The 22,751-nt window shown below is 38.8% G+C and overlaps 2 protein-coding genes across 3 annotated transcripts in view; one reads left to right on the plus strand and one right to left on the minus strand.

Moving 5' to 3' along the window:
* syn1 (synapsin I) overlaps positions 1–8,133 on the minus strand; it is a 31,089-nt gene extending 22,956 nt beyond the window's left edge. For both annotated transcript variants that reach the window (XM_061986127.1, XM_061986125.1), the window contains exons 1-3: positions 7,920–8,133; positions 7,327–7,676; positions 329–386 (exon numbers count right to left, since the gene is read on the minus strand). In XM_061986127.1, the coding sequence (XP_061842111.1) occupies positions 329–386; positions 7,327–7,667 (399 nt within the window). In that variant the 5' untranslated portion in view covers positions 7,668–7,676; positions 7,920–8,133. The remainder of the gene's footprint in view (positions 1–328; positions 387–7,326; positions 7,677–7,919) is intronic.
* Positions 8,134–22,293: 14,160 nt separating this feature from the next.
* vgll4l (vestigial like 4 like) overlaps positions 22,294–22,751 on the plus strand; it is a 16,391-nt gene continuing 15,933 nt past the window's right edge. The window contains exon 1 of the mRNA XM_061985775.2: positions 22,294–22,459. Within this exon, the coding sequence (XP_061841759.1) occupies positions 22,393–22,459 (67 nt within the window). The 5' untranslated portion in view covers positions 22,294–22,392. The remainder of the gene's footprint in view (positions 22,460–22,751) is intronic.

The following is a 22,751-nucleotide window of genomic DNA, read 5'->3' on the forward strand; positions in this document are numbered from 1 at the left end:
ACCCCTGATTTAGACGGTATAGTTCGGTTGGTAGAGTGGCTGTGCCAGCAACCTGAGGGTTCCTGATTCGATCCCCACTTCCGCCATCCTCGTCACTGCCGTTGTGTCCTTGGGCAAGACACTTTACCCACCCGCTCCCAGTGCCACCCACACTGGTTTAAATGTAACTTAGATATTGGGTTTCACTATGTAAAGCGCTTTGAGTCACTAGAGAAAAGCGCTATATAAATATAATTCCCTCCCCCCCCCCATTTAATGTCAAGCACAATGATGAAATACATTCTCATGAAAGCATATAGCAGGGGTTGTTGCACAATATTTAGCCTACCTGTTCGACTTTGATGTCATATTCACCCTGGACCTTTCTTCCACGGAAAACTCTCACCCTGAATATGGTACAAAACAAGAAAAAATGATGAGTGATGGTGATCTGTGAGAAGTTGAGTATCTTTGACAATGGTGTCTTGTCAATCAAGTAGGATTTATGGTACAACTATTTGGAATTGGTTTTAAATATAATTGGATTGTACAGGTGTACGTAATGATAACATATGGGTATCCATACAATGCGATCACTATGACATATTTTTAATGAATATTTTGTTCATCACACACCATTGGGAAAAATGTTGTAACAGCATTGTTTTATCAGGCCACAGTTAGCATATTGCGTGATACTTTTTGACGTATTTTAAAGACGAAATTCTAGCAATACTCACAGCAACACAAACTGATCAATACTGGTAACTTTGACACTAAGATGTTGTACTACTTGGAGATTAGTTCAGGGCTCTCATCCAGACAGGCCATTATGGACCTAGTGCACTGCAAGGGCGCAGTCCTGATGGAACAGAAATGGGAATTACCTAAGCTGTATTCTATAACTGTTGGAAACAGGGCCACCCCTGAAAAGCCAGAGGGGCTTTGTGATCTTCAATAAAAGACATTAATCTTTTCATGAAAATCAGCCGATCGATCGGCACATCCCTAACATTGTCTTTGTGCTATTTTGTGTCAATAAAGGCATATACTGTGTACATTAAACACTTGTAAAATACTGACAGTTTGAGCAAATGTTTGAACTAGAGATGTCCGATAATGGCTTTTTTGCCGATATCCGATATTCCGATATTGTCCAACTCTTAAATACCGATACCAATATCAACCGATACCGATATATACAGACGTGAAATTAACACATGATTATGCCTAATTTTGTCGTGATGCCCCGTTGGATGCATTAAACAATGTAACAAGGTTTTCCAATATAAATCAACTGAAGTTATGGAAAAAATGACAACATAGCACTGCCATATTTATTATTAAAGTTACAAAGTGCATTATTTTTTTTTAACATGCCTCAAAACAGCAGCTTGGAATTTGGGACATGCTCTCCCTGAGAGAGCATGAGGAGGTTGAGGTGGGCGGGGTTGAGGTGGGGGGGTAGGAGGTAGCGGGGGGTGTATATTGTAGCGTCCTGGAAGAGTTAGTGCTGCAAGGGGTTCTGGGTATTTGTTCTGTTGTGTTTACGTTGTGTTGCGGTGCGGATGTTCTCCTGAAATGTGTTTGTCATTCTTGTTTGGTGTGGGCTCAGTGTGGTGCATATTTGTAACAGTGTTAAAGTTGTTTATACGGCCACCCTCAGTGTGACCTGTATGGCTGTTGATCAAGTGTGGCTTGCATTCACTTGTGTGTGTGAAAAGCTGTAGATGCTACGTGACTGGGCCGGCTCTCAAAGGCAGTGCCTTTAAGGTTTATTGGCGATCTGTATTTCTCCCTACATCCGTGTACACAGCGGCGGTTTAAAAAGTCATACATTTTACTTTTTGAAACCGATACCGATAATTTACGATATTACATTTTAAAGCATTTATCGGCCGATAATATCGTCAGTCCGATATTATCGGACATCTCTAGTTTGAACCCCTTTGTGAGCTACTCAAAATCAAGTGGAGACCCCTGACCTTAAATAATATACAGACGGCCAATAAAAAAACAAGCTGTGGGCTGAAAATGGCACCTGGGCCGCACTTTGGACACCACCGCCATACGGTATGCTTTTAGCTGCAGCTTTAATGCAAATGTGAAATACACCGTTAATGCTGATTGGCTGGTTGCCAAACTAATCATTGAGGGGAGAGTCTGGGTACCATTAAACTCGGGTGTCAAACTCGTTTTCGTCAAGGGCCACATTGCAGTTATGGCTGTCCTCAGAGGGCCGCTTATGACAGCGAATAGTATGTGATTTTGTCTCTGCATTTAATTATTGTATGTATTTTTTCCATACAGTATAAAAAAAAATCTGTAGATTTCACAGTAAAAAACTGACAACTCAGTCACCGGAATTTTACTGTAGTAAAAAGTGTTTTATTTATCATGGTAAATGGAAAAACAGTAGCCCTGTTTTTTCAAGGGGGAAAAAACTGCCAGCTTTGTCGCCAGAATTTTACTGTGAAATGTGAGTGGGTTTTTTGGGGGGTTTTTTACAACATCTTACTGTAAATGGGAAAAAGGTACAACTGTTTTCTTTTTAATTCTGGCAACAAGGCTGCCAGTTTTTTTACCGCCAAAAAAATGTGGTACTTTTTTTCTGTTTATAGAAATACACAGTAAAAGCAACAACCATGGATTGTACGGTTAAAAAATAAAATTTTTGTCAATGTACAGTAACAAGCTGTAAAAAAGAAACACCGTAAATGTTACTGTAAAGTCTATTGTCATGGTTACAGTGTACAATTTGATGGATAACTTGCTTTGAAATCATAGGTCAAGCGGATATTTACAGTATTTGTTTTTAATTTAACCCAAAAACGTTTTAGCAAAAAGTGATAGAATATTGATTGCAATATTGGATCATATTAAAGTTGAAGAAAATATGCTATTTCATGCAGTACGTATATAATTTATTTTGTTCAAATGGAAAGAACGAACAAATGTGGTTAGCGGAGATAAGCTACTATATTTTTCAGACTAAAAGGCACACTTAAAATCTTTTTTCTCAAAAATTTTCTTAAAAATCGACAGTGCGTCTTATATCACTATGCTTCTAATGGACGCATTAATTCTGGTTGTGCTTACCCACCTCGAAACATTTTTATTTGGTGCATATTGTAATGATAAATGTGACTGGTAGTCACACATAAAAGATACAGTGCGTGCGGACTGCAGGTTGATGCCTGTTCAATAAATGACGTGATGCTGTTTTATTGAGAATATAAAACATTACACACAATGCTCAAAAATCCGTCAAAATGTTTTAGTACGACTTTGGTAAGCTACTGTACAAAGCCGCACTGCTTGATGGGTTGTCGGAGCATTACGTCTACTGTAGTCAGACGTACTGTGCTTCAACATACAGGTATTATTTTGGTGTGTGTATAAGGACCCCAAAATTGCATCTGTTAGGAGAAATATTATCTGACCTTTTGTTTCGCAATATTTTGCAAAACCAACTTTTCTTACCTATGTATTGTACTGTTGTGTATTTGGGATCTGCACGAGTCCCGAAAATGTGCGCGTTTTCGCCATTGTAGTATGTCAATATGCTCCTTCTTTTACTCTATTATTTTGTTGTGGGGCATTCATCCACTGCTGTTGTCATTTCTAACATAAAGTAGCAGTCAGTTACAACTTATATCTGTGAATAGACTCACTATAGAAGCGCTAAAAACAACAAAGATGACGGGGAGAAGATGCTGTCAAAGTGGAGTAAATAAGACTGACCACAAAACGACGCATCCTGAAGAGACGGTCAGGAAGCGGCTTGAAGATGGTCTGTATCTATGCAATATTTTGACCAAAGAACCACCACTACATACTATGTAGACCACAAGGAAGCTTTTTAAATGTAGAAATAAAATCATAATATGACACACTTAATGTGCCTTATTATCAGGTGCACCTTTTGTATGACAATAGATATAAATCATTGGCAGTGCGCTTTATGCAAAACCCAAAACCAGTGAAGTTGGCACGTTGTGTAATTCGTAAATAAAAACAGAATAAAATGATTTGCAAATCCTTTTCAACTTATATTTAATTGAATAGACTGCAAAGACAAGACATTTAATGTTTTAACTGAGAAACCAGGTTTTTTTTTGCAAAAACAGTAATCATTAACTTAGAATTTAATGGCAGCAACACATTGCAAAAAAGTTGGCACAAGGGCATTTTACCACTATGTTACATGGCCTTTCTTTTTAACAACACTCAGTAAATGTTTGGGAACTGAGGAGACCAATTTTTGAAGCTTTTCAGGTGGAATTATTTCCCATTCTTGCTTGATGTACAGCTTAAGTTGTTCAACAGTCCGGGGGTCTACGTTGTGGTATTTTAGGCTTCATAATGCGCCACACATTTTCAATGGGAGACAGGTCTGGACTACAGGCAGGGCAGTCTAGTACCCGCACTCTTTTACTATGAAGCCACACTGTTGTAACACGTGGCTTGGCATTGTCTTGCTGAAATAAGCAGGGGCGTCCGTGATAACGTTGCTTGGATGGCAACATATGTTGCTCCAAAACCTGTATGTACCTTTCAGCATTAATGGTGCCTTCACAGATGTGTAAGTTACCCATGCCTTGGGCACTAATACACCCCCATACCATCACAGATGTTGGCTTTTCAACTTTGCGCCTATAACAATCCGGATGGTTCTTTTCCTCTTTGTTCCGGAGGACACGACGTCCACAGTTTCCAAAAACAATTTGAAATGTGGACTCGTCAGACCACAGAACACTTTTCCACTTTGCATCAGTCCATCTTAGATTAGCTCGGGCCCAGCGAAGCCGGCTGCGTTTTGGGGTGTTGTTGTTGAATGGCTTTGGCTTTGCATAGTAGAGTTTTAACTTGCACTTACAGATGTAGCGACCAACTGTAGTTACTGACAGTGGTTTTCTGAAGTGTTCCTGAGCCCATGTGGTGATATCCTTTACACACTGATAATTGCTTTTTGATGCAGTACCGCCTGAGGGATCGAAGGTCCGTAAAATCATCGCTTACGTGCAGTGACTTCTCCAGATTCTCTGAACCTTTTGATATTACGGACCGTAGACGGTGAAACTCCTAAATTCCTTGCAATAGCTCATTGAGAAATGTTGTTCTTAAACTGTTCAACAATTTGCTCACGCATTGTTGACAAAGTGGTGACCCTCGCCCCATCCTTGTTTGTGAATGACTGAGTATTTCATGGAAGCTGCTTTTATACCCAATCATGACACCCACCTGTTCTCAATTAGCCTGTTCACCTGTGGGGTGTTCCAAATAAGTGTTTGATGAGCATTATTAAACTTTCTCAGTCTTTTTTGCCACTTGTGCCTGCTTTTTTGAAACATATTGCAGACATCAACTTCTAAATGAGCTAATATTTGCAAAAAATAACAAAGTTTTCCAGTTCAAACGTTAAGTACCTTGTCTTTGCAGTGTATTCAATTGAATATAGGTTGAATAGGATCTGCAAATCATGGTATTTTGTTTTTATTTACGACTTACACTAAGTGCCAACTTCACTGGTTTTGGGGTTTGTAATCCGGTAAACTCTATGGTCCAAAAAATGCAGTAATTTATTGAAATCCCATCCTCACCTATGGTCATGAGCTTTGGGTTATGACCGAAATGACAAGATCACGGGTACAAGCGGCCGAAATGAGCTTCCAATTTTGGCCCGCGAGACGTTATTTTGCGGCCCGCACCCTAATATGAAAATGTAATGTTAGTGCGGCCTGTGAGTTTTATACGAATGGCGCTTGACAGCATCATACTGGCCAACCCTCCCGATTTTTCCGGGAGACTCCCAAATTTCAGGGCAACCATTCTTTCGAATGTCTGCCGATTTTCACCCAAACAACAATATTAAAGATGTGCCGTGATGGCACTGCCTATAGCGCCCTCTACAACCTGTACAAACAACGTGCCGGCCCAGTCACGTGTTGTATGAGGCTTCTGCAGACACACGTGAGTGACTGCAAGGTATACTTGATCAACAGCCATACAGGTCACACTGAGAATGGCCGTATAAACAAGTTTAACACTGTTACAAATGTGCGCCACACTGTGAACCCACACCAAACAAGAATGACAAACACATTTCGGGAGAACATCCGCACCGTAACACAACATAAACACAACAGAACAAATACCCAGAATCCCATTCTCTTCCGGGCTGCAATAAACACCCCCGCTACCACCAAACCCCGCCCCCCGCCCTTCTCTGTGCGTCGGTTGAGGTGGGCGGGTTGTAGAGGACGTTAAAGGCAGTGCACGTCCTTAATAATGTTGTCCGGGTGAAAATCGGGACAAATTCGGGAGAACGGTTGCCCTGGGAGATTGTCGGGAGGAGCAATGAAATTCGGGAGTCTTCCGCAAAAATCGGGAGGGTTGGCAAGTATGTTGCTAGGGCGGGATAGTGTTGCGTTTGGACCAGATGTTCCTCCAAGGGAATTTAAGTTACTGGTCAATCCCAAATTCTTTTGATGACACATAAACTGAGTTTAAATTATCACCAGAACAGAATAGGTATTTTGTAATTTATTTTCAAAGCTTTGAAGATAGAGACCAGCCCAGGACAACACATTCAATTGCACAGCTAAGATGATCTGAAAACCTTACGGAAGTGCTGTGTTCTACAATATGTCCCTCGCCCCCACCCTCCAGAAGTAATACACAAGTGAATTGTTCTACTCTGAGAAGAGACAGGACAGGATAAGGCAAGAGAAAGGAGTATTGCTACTCCCTGCATTCCGAGCTCAAGGTTGACACACACAGTACTTGCAGACAACCAAAAGAGAACAACTGGAAGAACACTAGCTGTTTTGTAATATGACTATGAAAATAAAGAAGTAACACTTAAATATGGATATATGTAAATATCTGCCTCCGTCAATAGCCATTCAAAGAAGGTGAATTCATTAAAAAGTGCATGTTAGATTTTTTGAAGAAATATTTTCTTGCGGCCTAGCCTCACCCAGTTTCTGCATCCAGTGGCCCCCAGGTAAATTGAGTTTGAGGCCCCTGCTTTAAGGCATGCCTCCAATATTGTTGTCCGGGTGGAAATCGGGGAGAAATTTGGGAGAATGGGGAGGGTTTGCAAGTATGCTCCCGGCTGTCCCGGGAACACCTCGGGATCCCCCGGGAAGAGCTGGACGAAGTGGGTGGGGAGAGGGAAGTCTGGGCTTCCTTGCTTAGGCTGCTGCCCCCGCGACCCGACCTCGGCTAAGCGGAAGAAGATGGATGGATGGATGGAAAATGCAGCTAATTTTAATACTTGGCAAACTCATCACGCGGGCCGTAGGTTTGACACCCCTGGTCTAGACTGCGTTGTTCTCTCACCAGTCAGTCTGCAGGTCGTCGACCACCAGGAGAACCTTAGCGCTGCTGGAGACCCCCGCCCGGTCGGCGGCCTCGGATAAGGTGGCGGCGGCAGCGGCCGTGGTTTGCTTGACAGCGTTGGATATGGACGAGAAGAAGCCGGTGCCTGCCCCCGCGGACGGCTGCTGCTGGCTGGCGGACTGGCGGCGCTCCGACGGGCCCGGAGACACTGCGGGACTTGGCTGCTGCTGCTGCTGCTGCTGCTGAGGCGTCGACTCGGCGCGTTGCAGGTCGCCCATGTAACCATTAGGCAGGTTGGACATGAAATTACTGTCCGACAGTCGTCGACGAAGGTAGTTCATGATGGCGTTCTGGAAGGGGGGGGGGGGAGACGGTGTACACCCACCGGATGCGTCTTACAAGTTGTACATGCGAACATGGCAAATTAATTCGTATGTAATTAAACAGCGCTGTAAATGTATTCAAACAAAACCGAGTACTCATGTTCGTGTAAAAATGTCCATTTCAAAAAAATGGTCACTGGCGTGTCTGCGTTTGCTCAATGAAGCCGCTCGTAATGTGATTCATGAAAATGCACGACGGAGCCTACTTACCTGGGAGTGTGTCGGAAGTGGAAAACGTTAATGGCGTCCAATGTGACACGGAGAACCCCCCCACGGTAGACGTGTGTTATATTCGACACGCTCGTCCTCTAAGGTCGTGCATCAGTGAGATGTAAAGTCCTTCCTGCTTCACCGCCTTGGCCCCCCCTGCGTCTTTGCCCTCCACTCACTGTGTTTTTTTTTGTTTTTTTTGTTGCCTAATGCCTTCCCCTGCGTCACCACCGAGCATGCAGAGTCAAGTTGTAGAGGTGAGGGTGGCTCACTTCCGCTTGTTCCTTCTAGTAAAAGCAGACAATCAAACGGCGTAATGTTATTTTTTTTTGTATAATAATGTTAATTTACGTTATTGAAGTGTGGTAATGTGTTGAATTCGGTGTGAGTGTGTCTGGTTAGTTGATTTTGAAAAGATATCAAGGGCACTTCCGGTGAAGCAAACGTTAGTGTTTGGAACTTGACGGTGGAAAGTGGTGCTGAGGAGAGCTGAAAAAGGGGCGTGGCTGGCTCCGACATTATGCCTCCTGTTGCCTTAACGAGGGTGTGCATGGATGTCGGTTTTATGTTGCAGTGTACAGTACAGACACGTCCATTTGTCGGCAGGAAATACAAAATCACTTATAGGATCGAATGTAATTATTTAATTGTACTTTCCTAGCTAATTTATTTTCAATAATTAGCTCACTTTTCTTCATATTTAGCTTAATTTTCTCACATTTAACAATGTTTTTTTCACATTTAGCAAATTTTCTTCACATTTGATGTGGAAATTTAATCTAAATCTAAAGTTAAAAATAGTTAAAGTGCCACTGATAGTCACACACTAGGTGTGGTGACATTACTAGGGGTGTGGGGAAAATTCGATTTGAATTCGAATCGCGATTCTCAGGTTGTGCGATTCAGAAACGATTCTCTTTTTTTTTTTAATCGATTTATTTTGTATTTTTTTAATTTTTTTTTAATTAATTTATTTTTTATTTTTTTTTAATTTTTTTTAATTAATCAATCCAACAAAACAATACAAAGCAATACCATAACAATGCAATCCAATTCCAAAACCAAACCCGACCCAGCAACACTCAGAACTGCAATAAACAGAGCAATTGAGAGGAGACACAAACACGACACAGAACAAACCAAAAGTAGTGAAACAAAAATGATTATTATCAACAACAGTATCAATATTAGTTACAATTTCAACATAGCAGTGATTAAAAATCCCTCATTGACATTATCATTAGACATTTATAAAAAAATTAATTAAAAAAAAAGGACAATAGTGGCTTACACTTGCATCGCATCTCATAAGCTTGACAACACACTGTGTCCAATATTTTCACAAAGATAAAATAAGGAATATTTTTGGTTCATTTAATAGTTAAAACAAATTTACATTATTGCAATCAGTTGATAAAATATTGTTCTTTACAATTATAAAAGCTTTTTACAAAAATCTACTACTCTGCTTGCATGTCAGCAGACTGGGGTAGATCCTGCTGAAATCCTATGTATTTAATCAATAGAGAATCCTTTTGAATCGGGAAAATATCGTTTTTGAATCGAGGATTGCATTGAATCGAAAGAAAATTGATTTTTAATCGAATCGTGACCCCAAGAATCGATATTGAATCGAATCGTGGGGCAACCAAAGATTCGCAGCCCCAGAAATTACCCTCTGCATTTGACCTATCCCCTTGTTCCACCCCCTGGGAGGTGAGGGGAGCAGTGAGCAGCAGCAGTGAGCAGCAGCGGTGGCCGCGCTCGTGAATCATTTTGGTGATTTAACCCCCAATTCCAACTGTCAGTTTCAAACACTGATGGCATCTATTAAACAGACAAAGAAGCAAGGAATTAAACAGGGACATAATTAAATGTGGCTCAATTGAGGAGAGACGTCTGGGCTGTACTTTTGTACAGTCTCCATCACGCTCTGGTGAAAGATTGTACGCCTCCTCTTTTATTTGGACTTTCCCTGATTACATGGCAACAGCTGTTTCTAAGGGAGGGGGTCGTAAACAGCCGCCGCCTTTGAATACAGAACAGTTCAAAGAAAAGGTCGGTTCAAAGAAAAGGTCGTAAACAGTTGACAGAAAAGGTCATAAACAGCCGTTGCCCTCGGTCACAGAACAGTTCAAAGAAAAGGTGCCTTGAGGGGTGTCAGGCCCTGCTTCCTCTCCGCTTTGTAGTTCCTGGGTCAAAACAAAATCTTTCTGTGGATTACAATACATGAAAGAAACAGAACACCTTCATGTTGCTTCCCATCCTACACAGTGGAGTTTTACAAGCCTTCTTCTTGGTAGGTTCAAAGACAGCTTTTGTCTTCTCGCCGGGAGCTCATTGAAACACAAAGTTTTGTGATAACTTAGATACAATTATTCTGACACCAACCCTTGATGCTGAGTGCCAAGCAGGGAGGTAATGGGTCCCATTTTTATAGTCTTTGGTATGACTCGGCCAGGGTTCGAACTCACGACCTACCAATCTCAGGGCGGACACTCCAACCACAAGGCCCCTGAGATGTCAAATAGAAATGTTATTTATAGATCTAAGTATTAAATCTAAATCTAAATGTTAAATTTAAATCTCAAAGTTAAATCTAAATCTAGACGTTAAAAATTAACATTAGATATAAATATATGTGTTTAATCCAAATATAAATGTTACATTTTGAATATCAATTGTAAATATTGGTCCCCACATCTGCGGTTCCCTTCAAGGTTTCTCATTGTATCCCATTGGGTTGGTTGAGGTTTTTCTTGCCTTGATGTGGGATCTGAGCCGAGGATGTCGTTGTGGCTTGTGCAGCCCTTTGAGACACTTGTGATTAAGGACTATATAAATAAACTTTGATTGATAGATTGATTGATTGTTGTGATAAACAATTTTTACATTTTATGGTCTTTTACTGTTGCTACTGCTTGTATTCCGACACGTGACTTCTTCCCGGAAGTGAAAACCAGTGGTGGTCAATGAAGCCAAGATGGCCAGCAAACTATCTGCGTACACAAGGGGCCTATATATTCCTGCAAAAAGCAGATAGGAACAAAAAATCAAACTATGCAATGAAATAAATTCCTATACTTTATCCAAAAAAAGTTTTGTCGAGTGATATGAAGGATTATACGTTGGTCGCGTTCTCAGACATATCGAACTTTGTGCTCCAGATGCCGTTCTACACGACAAAAAAACAGATGAAAACCTAAAAAAGCATGGAGGTCTACAACTTCTTTGTGTGTGGCTGGGTCAAGGAAAGTGTTGTCAAGACTCTCCCGGATAATTATGCATCGTTTCTGCTCGGTTAAGGTTGCACTTCATGATTTAACTTCGCGTCTACAGCTGTTTGTGTCACACCGCGGTGAGGGATGTCCTGTCTTGGTTTTTTTGTCATGTGAATTTCATGTTTTAGTTTGAAAAGTAACTCTCCTCTCGTTTTAGGTCACTTGCCCTTCCTCTTGTGCCATCAGTCTGACGTCATCCCTGATCATTCAGATCTAAACCACAGGTCCACCATTCAACTGGCAAACACAATAGTCCAGGATATGACTCACCCACTACACCAATACATCATACCACTACCATCAGGGCGCAGGTACAGAACTATCAAATTCCAGAAGGCCCGCCTCGGGAAAAGCCTTATCCCTGCAGCTATAGCCGCCCTAAACAGCAGGCCCGGCCGACTTGTCTGACAAGCCTGTAAATGTGTTGGTCATGTATGATGTCTTTTTGTTATTTTTGTTCGTGATGTGTAATGTCTATTGTTTAAATGTACGGCAGTGAAAATTAATTTCCCCAACGGGGACCAATAAATCAAAATCAAATCAAAATCAAATCAAATCCCTGATTGTTTCCACCTGTTCCCCATTACCCTCATGTGTTTATAGTCTGCGTCTCCCTTTGTTCTGTGCCAGAATGTCTCGTTGCATCGTGCATCTCTAGCACAATGCCTTGTTTCGTCTTGCTTTGAGTTATCCTGATTCAGAATTTTCAAGTTAGTATTTTGAGTTTTCCTTTGCTCCTCTTAAGCAGAGTGGTTTTTTGTTTGTAAAGTTTTCAAGTTGAAGTGGAGAGTTCAGTTTATCTTTACAGCCTCTTCTTTTCCTAATTTCTGAGTGATTATTTTGTTAATTATTTTACTAGACCAGAAACAGTGTAGAAGTTTTACAGCCCGTTGTTTTTCCCTCTTTCTGGAGCGTTTTTTTGTTGTTTAAATTTCATAGTTATTTTCCTCGCTACTGTAGTTAGAGATTGATATTTTTGTTTCCTCCTTTTCGGAGTGATTTTCTGTTTTTCACCTTTTTGTGAAACCTTATCGACCACTTGCCAGAATTCATAGCCGTTGTTTTATTGCCCTGACTCAAGATTTGAAAAGTGATCAGTTAAATATAAAAGCCTGCCTGATTGCTCTCCACTCTGCATCTGAGTCCTATTCCTGGTCCAGGCCTGACAGTTTGTTGCTTTTGCACACGCCGTTTTACGAGTAGCGTCTTTATCAAAATATAACTACAGATGTCAACATTGTGTATGTGCTAAAAGCTTCATTTATGATTATTGCCTTTGGTAAAAGCTTAACTCTTTCAGGTTTTGCTGACATTTGCTTTCTTTTATTCAGACCCGCCGAGTTGGTGCTTTACGGAACACTCGTAGCAAACGTGTTTAAGAAATACAAATATAAGCTGGGAAATTGTGTTAGATGTAAATATAAACGGAATACAATGATTTGCAAATCCTTTTCAACCCATATTCAATTGAATGCACTACAAGGACAAGATATCTGATGTTCAAACTCATAAACTTTATTTTTTTTTTGCAAATAATAATTAACTTAGAATTTCATGGCTGCAACACGTGCCAAAGTAGTTGGGAAAGGGCATGTTCACCACTGTGTTACATTTCCTTTCAACAACACTCAGTAAACGTTTGGGAACTGAGGAGACACATTTTTTAAGCTTCTCAGGTGGAATTCTTTCCCATTCTTGCTTGATAATGATAATGATAATGGGTTGTACTTGTATAGCGCTTTTCTACCTTCAAGGTACTCAAAGCGCTTTGACACTACTTCCACATTTACCCATTCACACACACATTCACACACTGATGGAGGGAGCTGCCATGCAAGGCGCTACCAGCACCCATCAGGAGCAAGGGTGAAGTGTCTTGCTCAGGACACAACGGACATGACGAGGTTGGTACTAGGTGGGGATTGAACCAGGGACCCTCGGGTCGCGCACGGCCACTCTTCCACTTGATGTACAGCTTAAGTTGTTCAACAGTCCGGGGGTCTCCGTTGTGGTATTTTAGGCTTCATAATGCGCCACACATTTTCAATGGGAGACAGGTCTGGACTACAGGCAGACCAATCTAGTACCCGCACTCTTTTACTATGAAGCCACATTGATGTAACATGTGGCTTGGCATTGTCTTGCTGAAATAAGCAGGGGCGTCCATGGTAACGTTGCTTGGATGGCAACATATGTTGCTCCAAAACCTGTATGTACCTTTCAGCATTAATGGTGCCTTCACAGATGTGTAAGTTACCCATGTCTTGGGCACTAATACACCCCCATACCATCACAGATGCTGACTTTTCAACTTTGCGCCTATAACAATCCGAATGGTTCTTTTCCTCTTTGGTCCGGAGGACACGACGTCCACAGTTTCCAAAAACAATTTGAAATGTGGACTCGTCAGACCACAGAACACTTTTCCACTTTGCATCAGTCCACCTTAGATGAGCTCAGGCCCAGCGAAGCCGACGGCGTTTCTGGGTGTTGTTGATAAACGGTTTTCGCCTTGCATAGGAGAGTTTTAACTTGCACTTACAGATGTAGCGACCAACAGTAGTTACTGACAGTGGGTTTCTGAAGTGTTCCTAAGCCCATGTGGTGATATCCTTTACACACTGATGTCGCTTGTTGATGCAGTACAGCCTGAGGGATCGAAGGTCACGGGCTTAGCTGCTCACGTGCAGTGATTTCTCCAGATTTTCTGAACCCTTTCATGATATTACGGACCGTAGATGGTGAAATCCCTAAATTCCTTGCAATAGCTCGTTGAGAAAGGTTTTTCTTAAACTGTTCAACAATTTGCTCACGCATTTGTTGACAAAGTGGTGACCCTCGCCCCATCCTTGTTTGTGAATGACTGAGCATTTCATGGAATCTACTTTTATACCCAATCATGGCACCCACCTGTTCCCGATTTGCCTGTTCACCTGTGGGATGTTCCAAATAAGTGTTTGATGAGCATTCCTCAACTTTATCAGTATTTATTGCCACCTTTCCCAACTTCTTTGTCATGTGTTGCTGGCATCAAATTCTAAAGTTAATGATTATTTGCAAAAAAAAAAAATGTTTATCAGTTTGAACATCAAATATGTTGTCTTTGTAGCATATTCAACTGAATATGGGTTGAAAAGGATTTGCAAATCATTGTATTCCGTTTATATTTGCATCTAGCACAATTTACCAACTCATATGGAAACGGGGTTTGTAATAAGATAATACTTAAATGGGGAAATAATAAATGTTAAATGTGTATCAAACAAACTTTTAACAAAGCCATCACTGCAAACCCATGCATTCTTCAACTCTGCTCCCTTGGACTGGAGTGTGAACTGCATGCTTTTCTTATTTCGTAAGATCTTGCACTCTTCCTCCCTTTTTATTACCTCCTCAAGGAACTCTGAAGAAACACTTATCCTTTTCGCCATTTGAACGATTCGTACAGCCAAAAACAACATGAGCTTTAGGCATTTTTTTTTTGGATAAAGCCTAAATGGTGATAAAGTGTAAATGGTGTTGTGGAGGGGGGCGTGGTCCGCGGGACTGCCGCGGAGCGGGGTGGGTAAGGACCGGCCTCGAAGCCAGCGGCAGGCGAGTAGATTGCCCAGCTGGGGCTGGTTATCTGATCACCTGTCGCCTTTATTAGCAGCAGCCGGACCGAGACACGTTGTTGGAGTTGGAGTTGCTGGTGAACAGACGCACAGACACGCACGAGACCACGGCGAGAGGAAGCGTGAACCAGAGAAGACTGAAAAGTCGCAGAGCAAAGACTGTCGTGAGGTGCTTCCAAACCAAGAGACTGAAAAGTGTAGAGTGAAGTGCGGTCCTGGCGTGTGTGTGCGCACAATAAAAACATTGATAACACCAGACTCCCGGGCTACTGTGAGGATCTGTCGGCATCAGGGGAACCCACGGGAGAAAGACGTTCACAGGTGTCTCATACCCATTGAGAACAAAGCAAGCTTAACCACCACATGTATTCATTGTATTCATCCCAGCAAATTAGCAACTGCTTGCCGAAGGTTTTACGGTCACTTTTTTTACAGTGTAGGTTTACTCTGGGCCCTCAAATGACTGATTATGGTCCTGTGTAGAATTCCACTTCAAAAGACAACGTAAGAGCATTAATCAACACTGTCATAAAATGTATGATACACTCTTATAAGATTTTATTAGACTTGTGTTTAGTAGGGACCTACAGTCATGATGTGGCTTGTAAGTATGAAATGAATAATGTTGGAAAAATTCTAATGACATGGAAGCTAAAAAACCCAAAAAACTAATAAATGTACTTTTCATTCCTGTTTGATTCCTGTTCAATATGTGTAAGGCACATACTGTACAGTATGGACAAACGTCCATTCACATTCACATTTTGGGACAATTTTAGACCACAGCTCGCTTTTTAATCGACCCTCTGTATTGGACTAATTCAAGATTCAGATTGTTTATTGTCATATGCGCAGTTAAACAGACAGTTTACCGTACAATGAAAATCTTACTTTGCTAGTCCACCCTTCAACAAGTCACACGGTACTTAGCTAAAAAATAAAAAATAAAAATAAAAATGTATATACAAGGCACAGTAAGTAACATAACATTATTGCACATTCTGATTGACAGTCAGCAGTATACAGTAAATATGGAGGTGACATTTGGTCACAGCAACAGTTAAAGTGTCTTTAGTGATCAAAGGTGAAAAGTGTCTATTTTAAAACAATAATAATCAGATCAGATCAGATCAAAACTTTTTTGAACCCTGTAGGCATGTTCCTTCGGCAAAATAAAGGTAGCAGCAACATTGAATACAGTACGCAAGACAGTGACAATAGCAGCACATCATATAGTATAAATGAAATAGAATAATAAAGTATGAATTCAAAGAACATGTATGGAATACATTAAAAAAAAATACATGTCCTGTATAATAATAATCTTACACAAAAAGTCAAGTCAAAATATTGCACAGTACTATAGTATATTTCATCTCCCCTCCGCATCCTCCTCCCATTGAATGGCATGGGGAACAAAAGAGTCTTCTGGTTTTGCTCTTGGGGAGGAACAGCTAATGCTGAACAGACTTTTCTTGAAAGAATATAGAGCAATATTACATGAATATTTATTACATTAAATATAAACACCAATCAAAATATTGTACTGCATTACAGTCCCAGTCCACATAAATAGCAACACATGAGTATCACATGAGTGCTTCACAGAGTATACAGAAGCACTCAAATGTTTAGACACACGTTCTCTTGCTGTTGAATAACAAAGTGTTCAGACGAGTTGCTGGTAGACTTACTGTATGCGTATTGGAGTGAGATAGTTGGGTGAAGTTGATTGAGTTCCAATGGTGCTTGGCCATACAAGCTATGAATACAGTTGAGGTTTGAAGGGTTCCACCCAGCCAAAGAGAAAGAAAACAAATGCTTTACTATATTTTATTTTATTTTATTTTATTTTATCTTATTTTATTTTATCATATTATATTATATTATATTGTATTTTATTTTATTTTATTTTATTATATTTCATTATATTAGATGATATTATTATATTATATAGTGTAGTATATTACATTATAATGTATTATATTATATTATATTATATTATATTATATTATACTATAATATAATATAGAACCTGCTGCTCAAAATGAATTGCCCCTTTAAGGCTCAATAAAGTTGTTTGAATTGAATGATATTACATTATGTTGTATTATGTTATATTTCATTTTATTTTATTTTATTTTATTTTATTTCATGTTATCATATTATATTATATTATATTATATAATATAGTGTACTATATTATATCATATTGTATTATATTATATTATATTATACTACAATATATTATAGAACCTGCTGCTCAAAATGAATTGCCCCTTTAAGGCTCAATAAAGTTGTTTGAATTGAATGATATTACATTATGTTGTATTATGTCATATTTTATTTTATTTTATTTTATATTATGTTATCATATTATATTATATTATATTATATTATATCATATTTTCTTGTATTTTATTTTATTTTATTAGATTAGATTAGATTAGATTAGATGATATATTATATAATATAGTGTAGTATATTATATCATATTGTATTATATTGTATTATATTATACTACAATATATTATAGAACCTGGTGCTCAAAATGAATTGCCACTTGAAGGATCAATAAAGTTGTTTGAATTGAATTAAATTACATCATGTTATATTTTATTTTATTTTATTTTATTTTATTTTTTTAAATTTTATCATATTATATTACATTATATTATATTGTATTATATTATCCATCCATCCATCCATTTTCTACTATATTATATTATATTATTATATAATATAGTGTAGTATATTATATTGTAGTATATTATATTATATCATATTGTATTGTATTATATTATATTATATTATACTACAATATAATATAGAACCTGCTGCTCAAAATGATTTGCCCCTTAAAGGATCAATAAAGTTGTTTGAATTAAATTATATTACATTATATATTTTTTTTATTAGCTCTACCAGTAAGTTATGCAATGGTTGCTGTTGGTTTTGTCTGTTCGTTAGTTAGTTGGTTAGTTAGTCAGTGAAATAACTACAAACAATTTTTTGTTTGCTTAATTTTTTCAATTTTCAGAAAACATTCAGGAAATGTTGCAGATGAGATAAGGAACAACTAATTACATTTTGGGCGGCGGGGCCGTATCATTTCTACATTGTCTTACATTTACCTTACAAGTGTTGTTGAAATAGTAATAATTATTTCTGCATTGATGGGTGTAAATTTGCCAATGCTATATAAATAAAGATAATAATGATAACAATGATAATAATAATGATAATAATAATAATAATAATCAATCAATCAATCAATCAATCAATGTTTATTTATATAGCCCTAAATCACAAGTGTCTCAAAGGGCTGCACAAGCCACAACGACATCCTCGGTATAGCCCACATAAGGGCAAGGAAAAACTCACCCCAGTGGGACGTCGATGTGAATGACTATGAGAAACCTTGGAGAGGACCGCATATGTGGGTAACCCCCCCCCTCTAGGGAGACCGAATGCAATGGATGTCGAGTGGGTCTAACATAATATTGTGAGAGTCCAGTCCATAGTGGATCCAGCATAACAGTAAGAGTCCAGTCCACAGTGGGGTCAGCAGGAAACCATCCCGAGCGGAGACGGGTCAGCAGCGCAGAGATGTTCCCAACCAATATACAGGCGAGCGGTCCACCCCGGGTCCCGACCCCGGACAGCCAGCACCCCATCCATGGCCACCGGATCTGTGTGTCTTCCCCTCCACAAGGGATAGGGGGCAGCAGAGGAGAAAAGAAAAGAAACGGCAGATCAACTGGTCTAAAAAAAGGGGGGCTATTCAAAGGCTAGAGTATACAAATGAGTTTTAAGATGGGACTTAAATGTTTCTACTGAGGTAGCATCTCTAATTGTTACCGGGAGGGCATTCCATAGTGCTGGAGCCCGAATAGAAAACGCTCTACAGCCCGCAGACTTTTTTTGGGCTCTGGGAATCACTAATAAGCCGGAGTTCTTTGAACGCAGATTTCTTGCCGGGACATATGGTACAATACAATCGGTAAGATAGGCTGGAGCTAGACCGTGTAGTATTTTATACGTAAGTAGTAAAACCTTAAAGTCGCATCTTAAGTGCACAGGAAGCCAGTGCAGGTGAGCCAGTATAGGCGTAATATGAATGTTTGTCTGTCTATCTGTGTTGGCCCTGCCATGAGGTGGCGACTTGTCCAGGGTGTCCCCTGTCTTCCGCCAGAGTGCAGCTTGTATAGGCTCCAGCCCCCACCACTGGTGGAGAGCTGTACGTGTTATAGCCATCAAGGCACAAAGTTATATTTGTCATTTGTCAATTATTAATAGTTTTTGGTATTTAGTTTTATTTACTGTCAAACGTTCTTTTTTTTTTTTTTTTATCAATTTCCTGCAGACCTCCTTTTGCCACTATTTCTCCAGTCCGGGCCCTGGGCTTCCTCACTTGTCCCTGATTGGCAATGAGATCCAAAGTGAAAAAAAGAAATAAAGGACTCCAAAACACCCGATAATCGATCAATCCATCGCAGGGGTTCCTGGTTGCCAATCAAGATGATCTATATGCCAGCCCTGTCCATTGTCCTCTCATCGCTTGACCTTTGTGCTTTTTTCTTTGTACATAAACCTGGATAGTTTTCCCTATAGGCTTAATGTGCACTTCCCTGCTGCACTATATCTTTATATGTGTTAATAAATACATTTCACCTGCATTTCGCCTTCCGCCCCTGCTTCTTGGGGTCACTACCAACAACACCCAACACTTCAAGGGAACAGTATTAGGGATGTCCGATAATGTCTTTTTGCCGATATCCGATATTCCGATATTATCCAACTCTTTAATTACCGATACCGATATCAACCGATATATGCAGTCGTGGAATTAACACATTATTATGCCTAATTTGGACAACCAGGTATGGTGAAGATAAGGTACTTTTTAAAAATAATAATAAAATAAGATTAATAAATTAAAAACATTTTCTTGAATAAAAAAGAAAGTAAAACAATATAAAAACAGTTACATAGAAACTAGTAATTAATGAAAATTAGTAAAATTAACTGTTAAAGGTTAGTACTATTAGTGGACCAGCAGCACGCACAATCATGTGTGCTTACAGACTGTATCCCTTGCAGACTGTATTGATATATATTGATATATAATGTAGGAACCAGAATATTAATAACAGAAAGAAACAACCCTTTTGTGTGAATGAGTGTAAATGGGGGAGGGAGTTTTTTCGGTTGGTGCACTAATTGTAAGTGTATCTTGTGTTTTTTATGTTGATTTAATAAAAAAAATAAAATTAAAAAACAACAACACCGATAATAAAAAAAACTGATACCGATAATTTCCGATATTACATTTGACTATGTATGAAATGAAGTGCTTCGGATGGATTAACTCGCTGGAATAAAAAAGACAATATAACATACATCCATAAACGTGGACGCATGTGGAAAAGTGCAATATATTTATCTGTACAGTAATCTATTTATTTATCTATATATATTTATATATATTTATTTATTTTATATATATATATATATATATATATTTATATATTATTTATATATATATTTATTTATTTATATATGCACCTTATTGCTTTTTTATCCTGCACTACCATGAGCTTATGTAACAAAATTGTGTTCTTATCTGTGCTGTAAAGTTCAAATTTGAATGACAATAAAAAGGAAGTCTAAGTCTAAGTCTAAGTCTAAGTCTTTAACGCATTTATCGACCGATAATATCGGCCTGTAAGTGTATCTTGTGTTTTTTATGTTGATTTAATAAAAACAAACCCAAAAAAACAACAACACCGATAATAAAAAAAACTGATACCGATAATTTCCGATATTACATTTTACTATGTATGAAATGAAGTGCTTCAAATGGATTAACTCGCTGGAATAAAAAAGACAATATAACATACATCCATAAACGTGGACGCATGTGGAAAAGTGCAATATATTTATCTGTACAGTAATCTATTTATTTATCTATATATATTTATATATATTTATTTATTTTATATATATATATGTTTATATATTATTTATATATATATATTTATTAATATATGCACCTTATTGCTTTTTTATCCTGCACTACCATGAGCTTATGTAACAAAATTGCGTTCTTATCTGTGCTGTAAAGTTCAAATTTGAATGACAATAAAAAGGAAGTCTAAGTCTAAGTCTAAGTCTAAGTCTTTAACGCATTTATCGACCGATAATATCGGCCTGTAAGTGTATCTTGTGTTTTTTATGTTGATTTAATAAAAAAAAACAAAAAAACAACAACACCGATATTAAAATAACCGATACCGATCATTTCCGATATTACATTTTACTATGTATGAAATGAAGTGCTTCGGATGGATTAACTCGCTGGAATAAAAAAGACAATATAACATACATCCATAAACGTGGACGCATGTGGAAAAGTGCAATATATTTATCTGTACAGTAATCTATTTATTTATCTATATATATTTATATATATTTATTTATTTATATATGCACCTTATTGCTTTTTTATCCTGCACTACCATGAGCTTATGTGACAAAATTGCGTTCTTATCTGTGCTGTAAAGTTCAAATTTGAATGACAATAAAAAGGAAGTCTAAGTCTAAGTCTAAGTCTAAGTCTAAGTCTTTAACGCATTTATCGGCCGATAATATCGGCAGGCCGATATTATCAGACATCTCAGTATCCTTGTGCCCTTCTTCCCTCATAGATTTGGTTTAATAGCAGTCTGGATTGAATTATACTATTTTCTAAATTATGGATGTACTTAATGCGGTGCTATTGCAAAGACTTCCAAAGGGAGGCAATATTGAGCTAAGTGTCAGCCAACATGTTGCCTTTGTTGTCACTTCAAGGCATGAATGAGCAGCTCTTTAATGTTTTTTAAACAATCTTACTCAGCAACTGTTTAAATCAAATATATATAGTCATAGTTCACTATATAATGTTATTCCTTAGCCCTAAAACTCCCAGGTAAAGATGTTATAAACTCTCTGGGAGACATTATCCCGTTGTTTACGTTCAGCTTGCAAAACTGTGCAGTCTTTCTTCTTTGTGTGTCCAAAGACAAAAGCCCCGTGAGGCACTTTGCAGACGTGTGCATGTATGGGCAGGTTGCAGGAGGGCTTGGAGCTCCGGTGGGCTCAAGGCCTGGAAAAAATGCAGTTTGGTGAGATTGCAGGCCAGCGTGGAAGGGTAGGGGGTGTGCAGGGTGATGGGGGCAACAAAAGCCACACTTTACTACCTTCGGGCCGTTAAAAAAACGTGGAAAAAGATTCACGAGAAAAAAAGGTTGAATGTTTTATAATGACATTTATGAACAATTGCTCCATTCCTTATCCTCGGACCATTCCTCCTCCATGCAGGAAAACAACAACAAAGGTGTAATGGAGAACCTTTGATTGGCTCTCGCAGGAGCCAATCGGAATGCAGGGAATGTGACCCGCGGAAGGTGTTTGCACTTACTTGATACGTTACCTGGCTGTGAGCTCAGAGCCACAATCTCATCACCTTTTCCAACAACATCCAGAGGCGAGACTCATTGTGTCGCACAGAGAGTCAAGGTTCTTTTGGCAAACATGGCGGTGACCAACTTCCACTACATCACCCGCATGAACAGCGGCTTCAAAGTCTACATTCTAGAAGGTGAGTTTGGTTTCTTTTTCTTTTCAGTGCCTTGAGTCAGTGTACATAGTTTTTTTTTCCTGTATTAGTTTAACAATATTAAAAAAAAAATTATCACAGCATATTCATTAAGTCTAAAAATAGTCATTAATACTCATTATCATTATTATTATTAAGAAATAAACAATAATTTGCATCTTGTAAATGTGTTATGGTGTATGATCAAGCTTTATTTAAAATAACAAATGCAAAGGGGAGCCACCTTTACCTTCCTAATGAGGGCAAAATATCCATGCCCGAGGCAGCAGAAAAT

The sequence above is a fragment of the Nerophis lumbriciformis genome, linkage group LG12 (genome assembly GCF_033978685.3).
Source record: "Nerophis lumbriciformis linkage group LG12, RoL_Nlum_v2.1, whole genome shotgun sequence".
In the NCBI taxonomy this organism is placed as follows: domain Eukaryota; kingdom Metazoa; phylum Chordata; class Actinopteri; order Syngnathiformes; family Syngnathidae; genus Nerophis; species Nerophis lumbriciformis.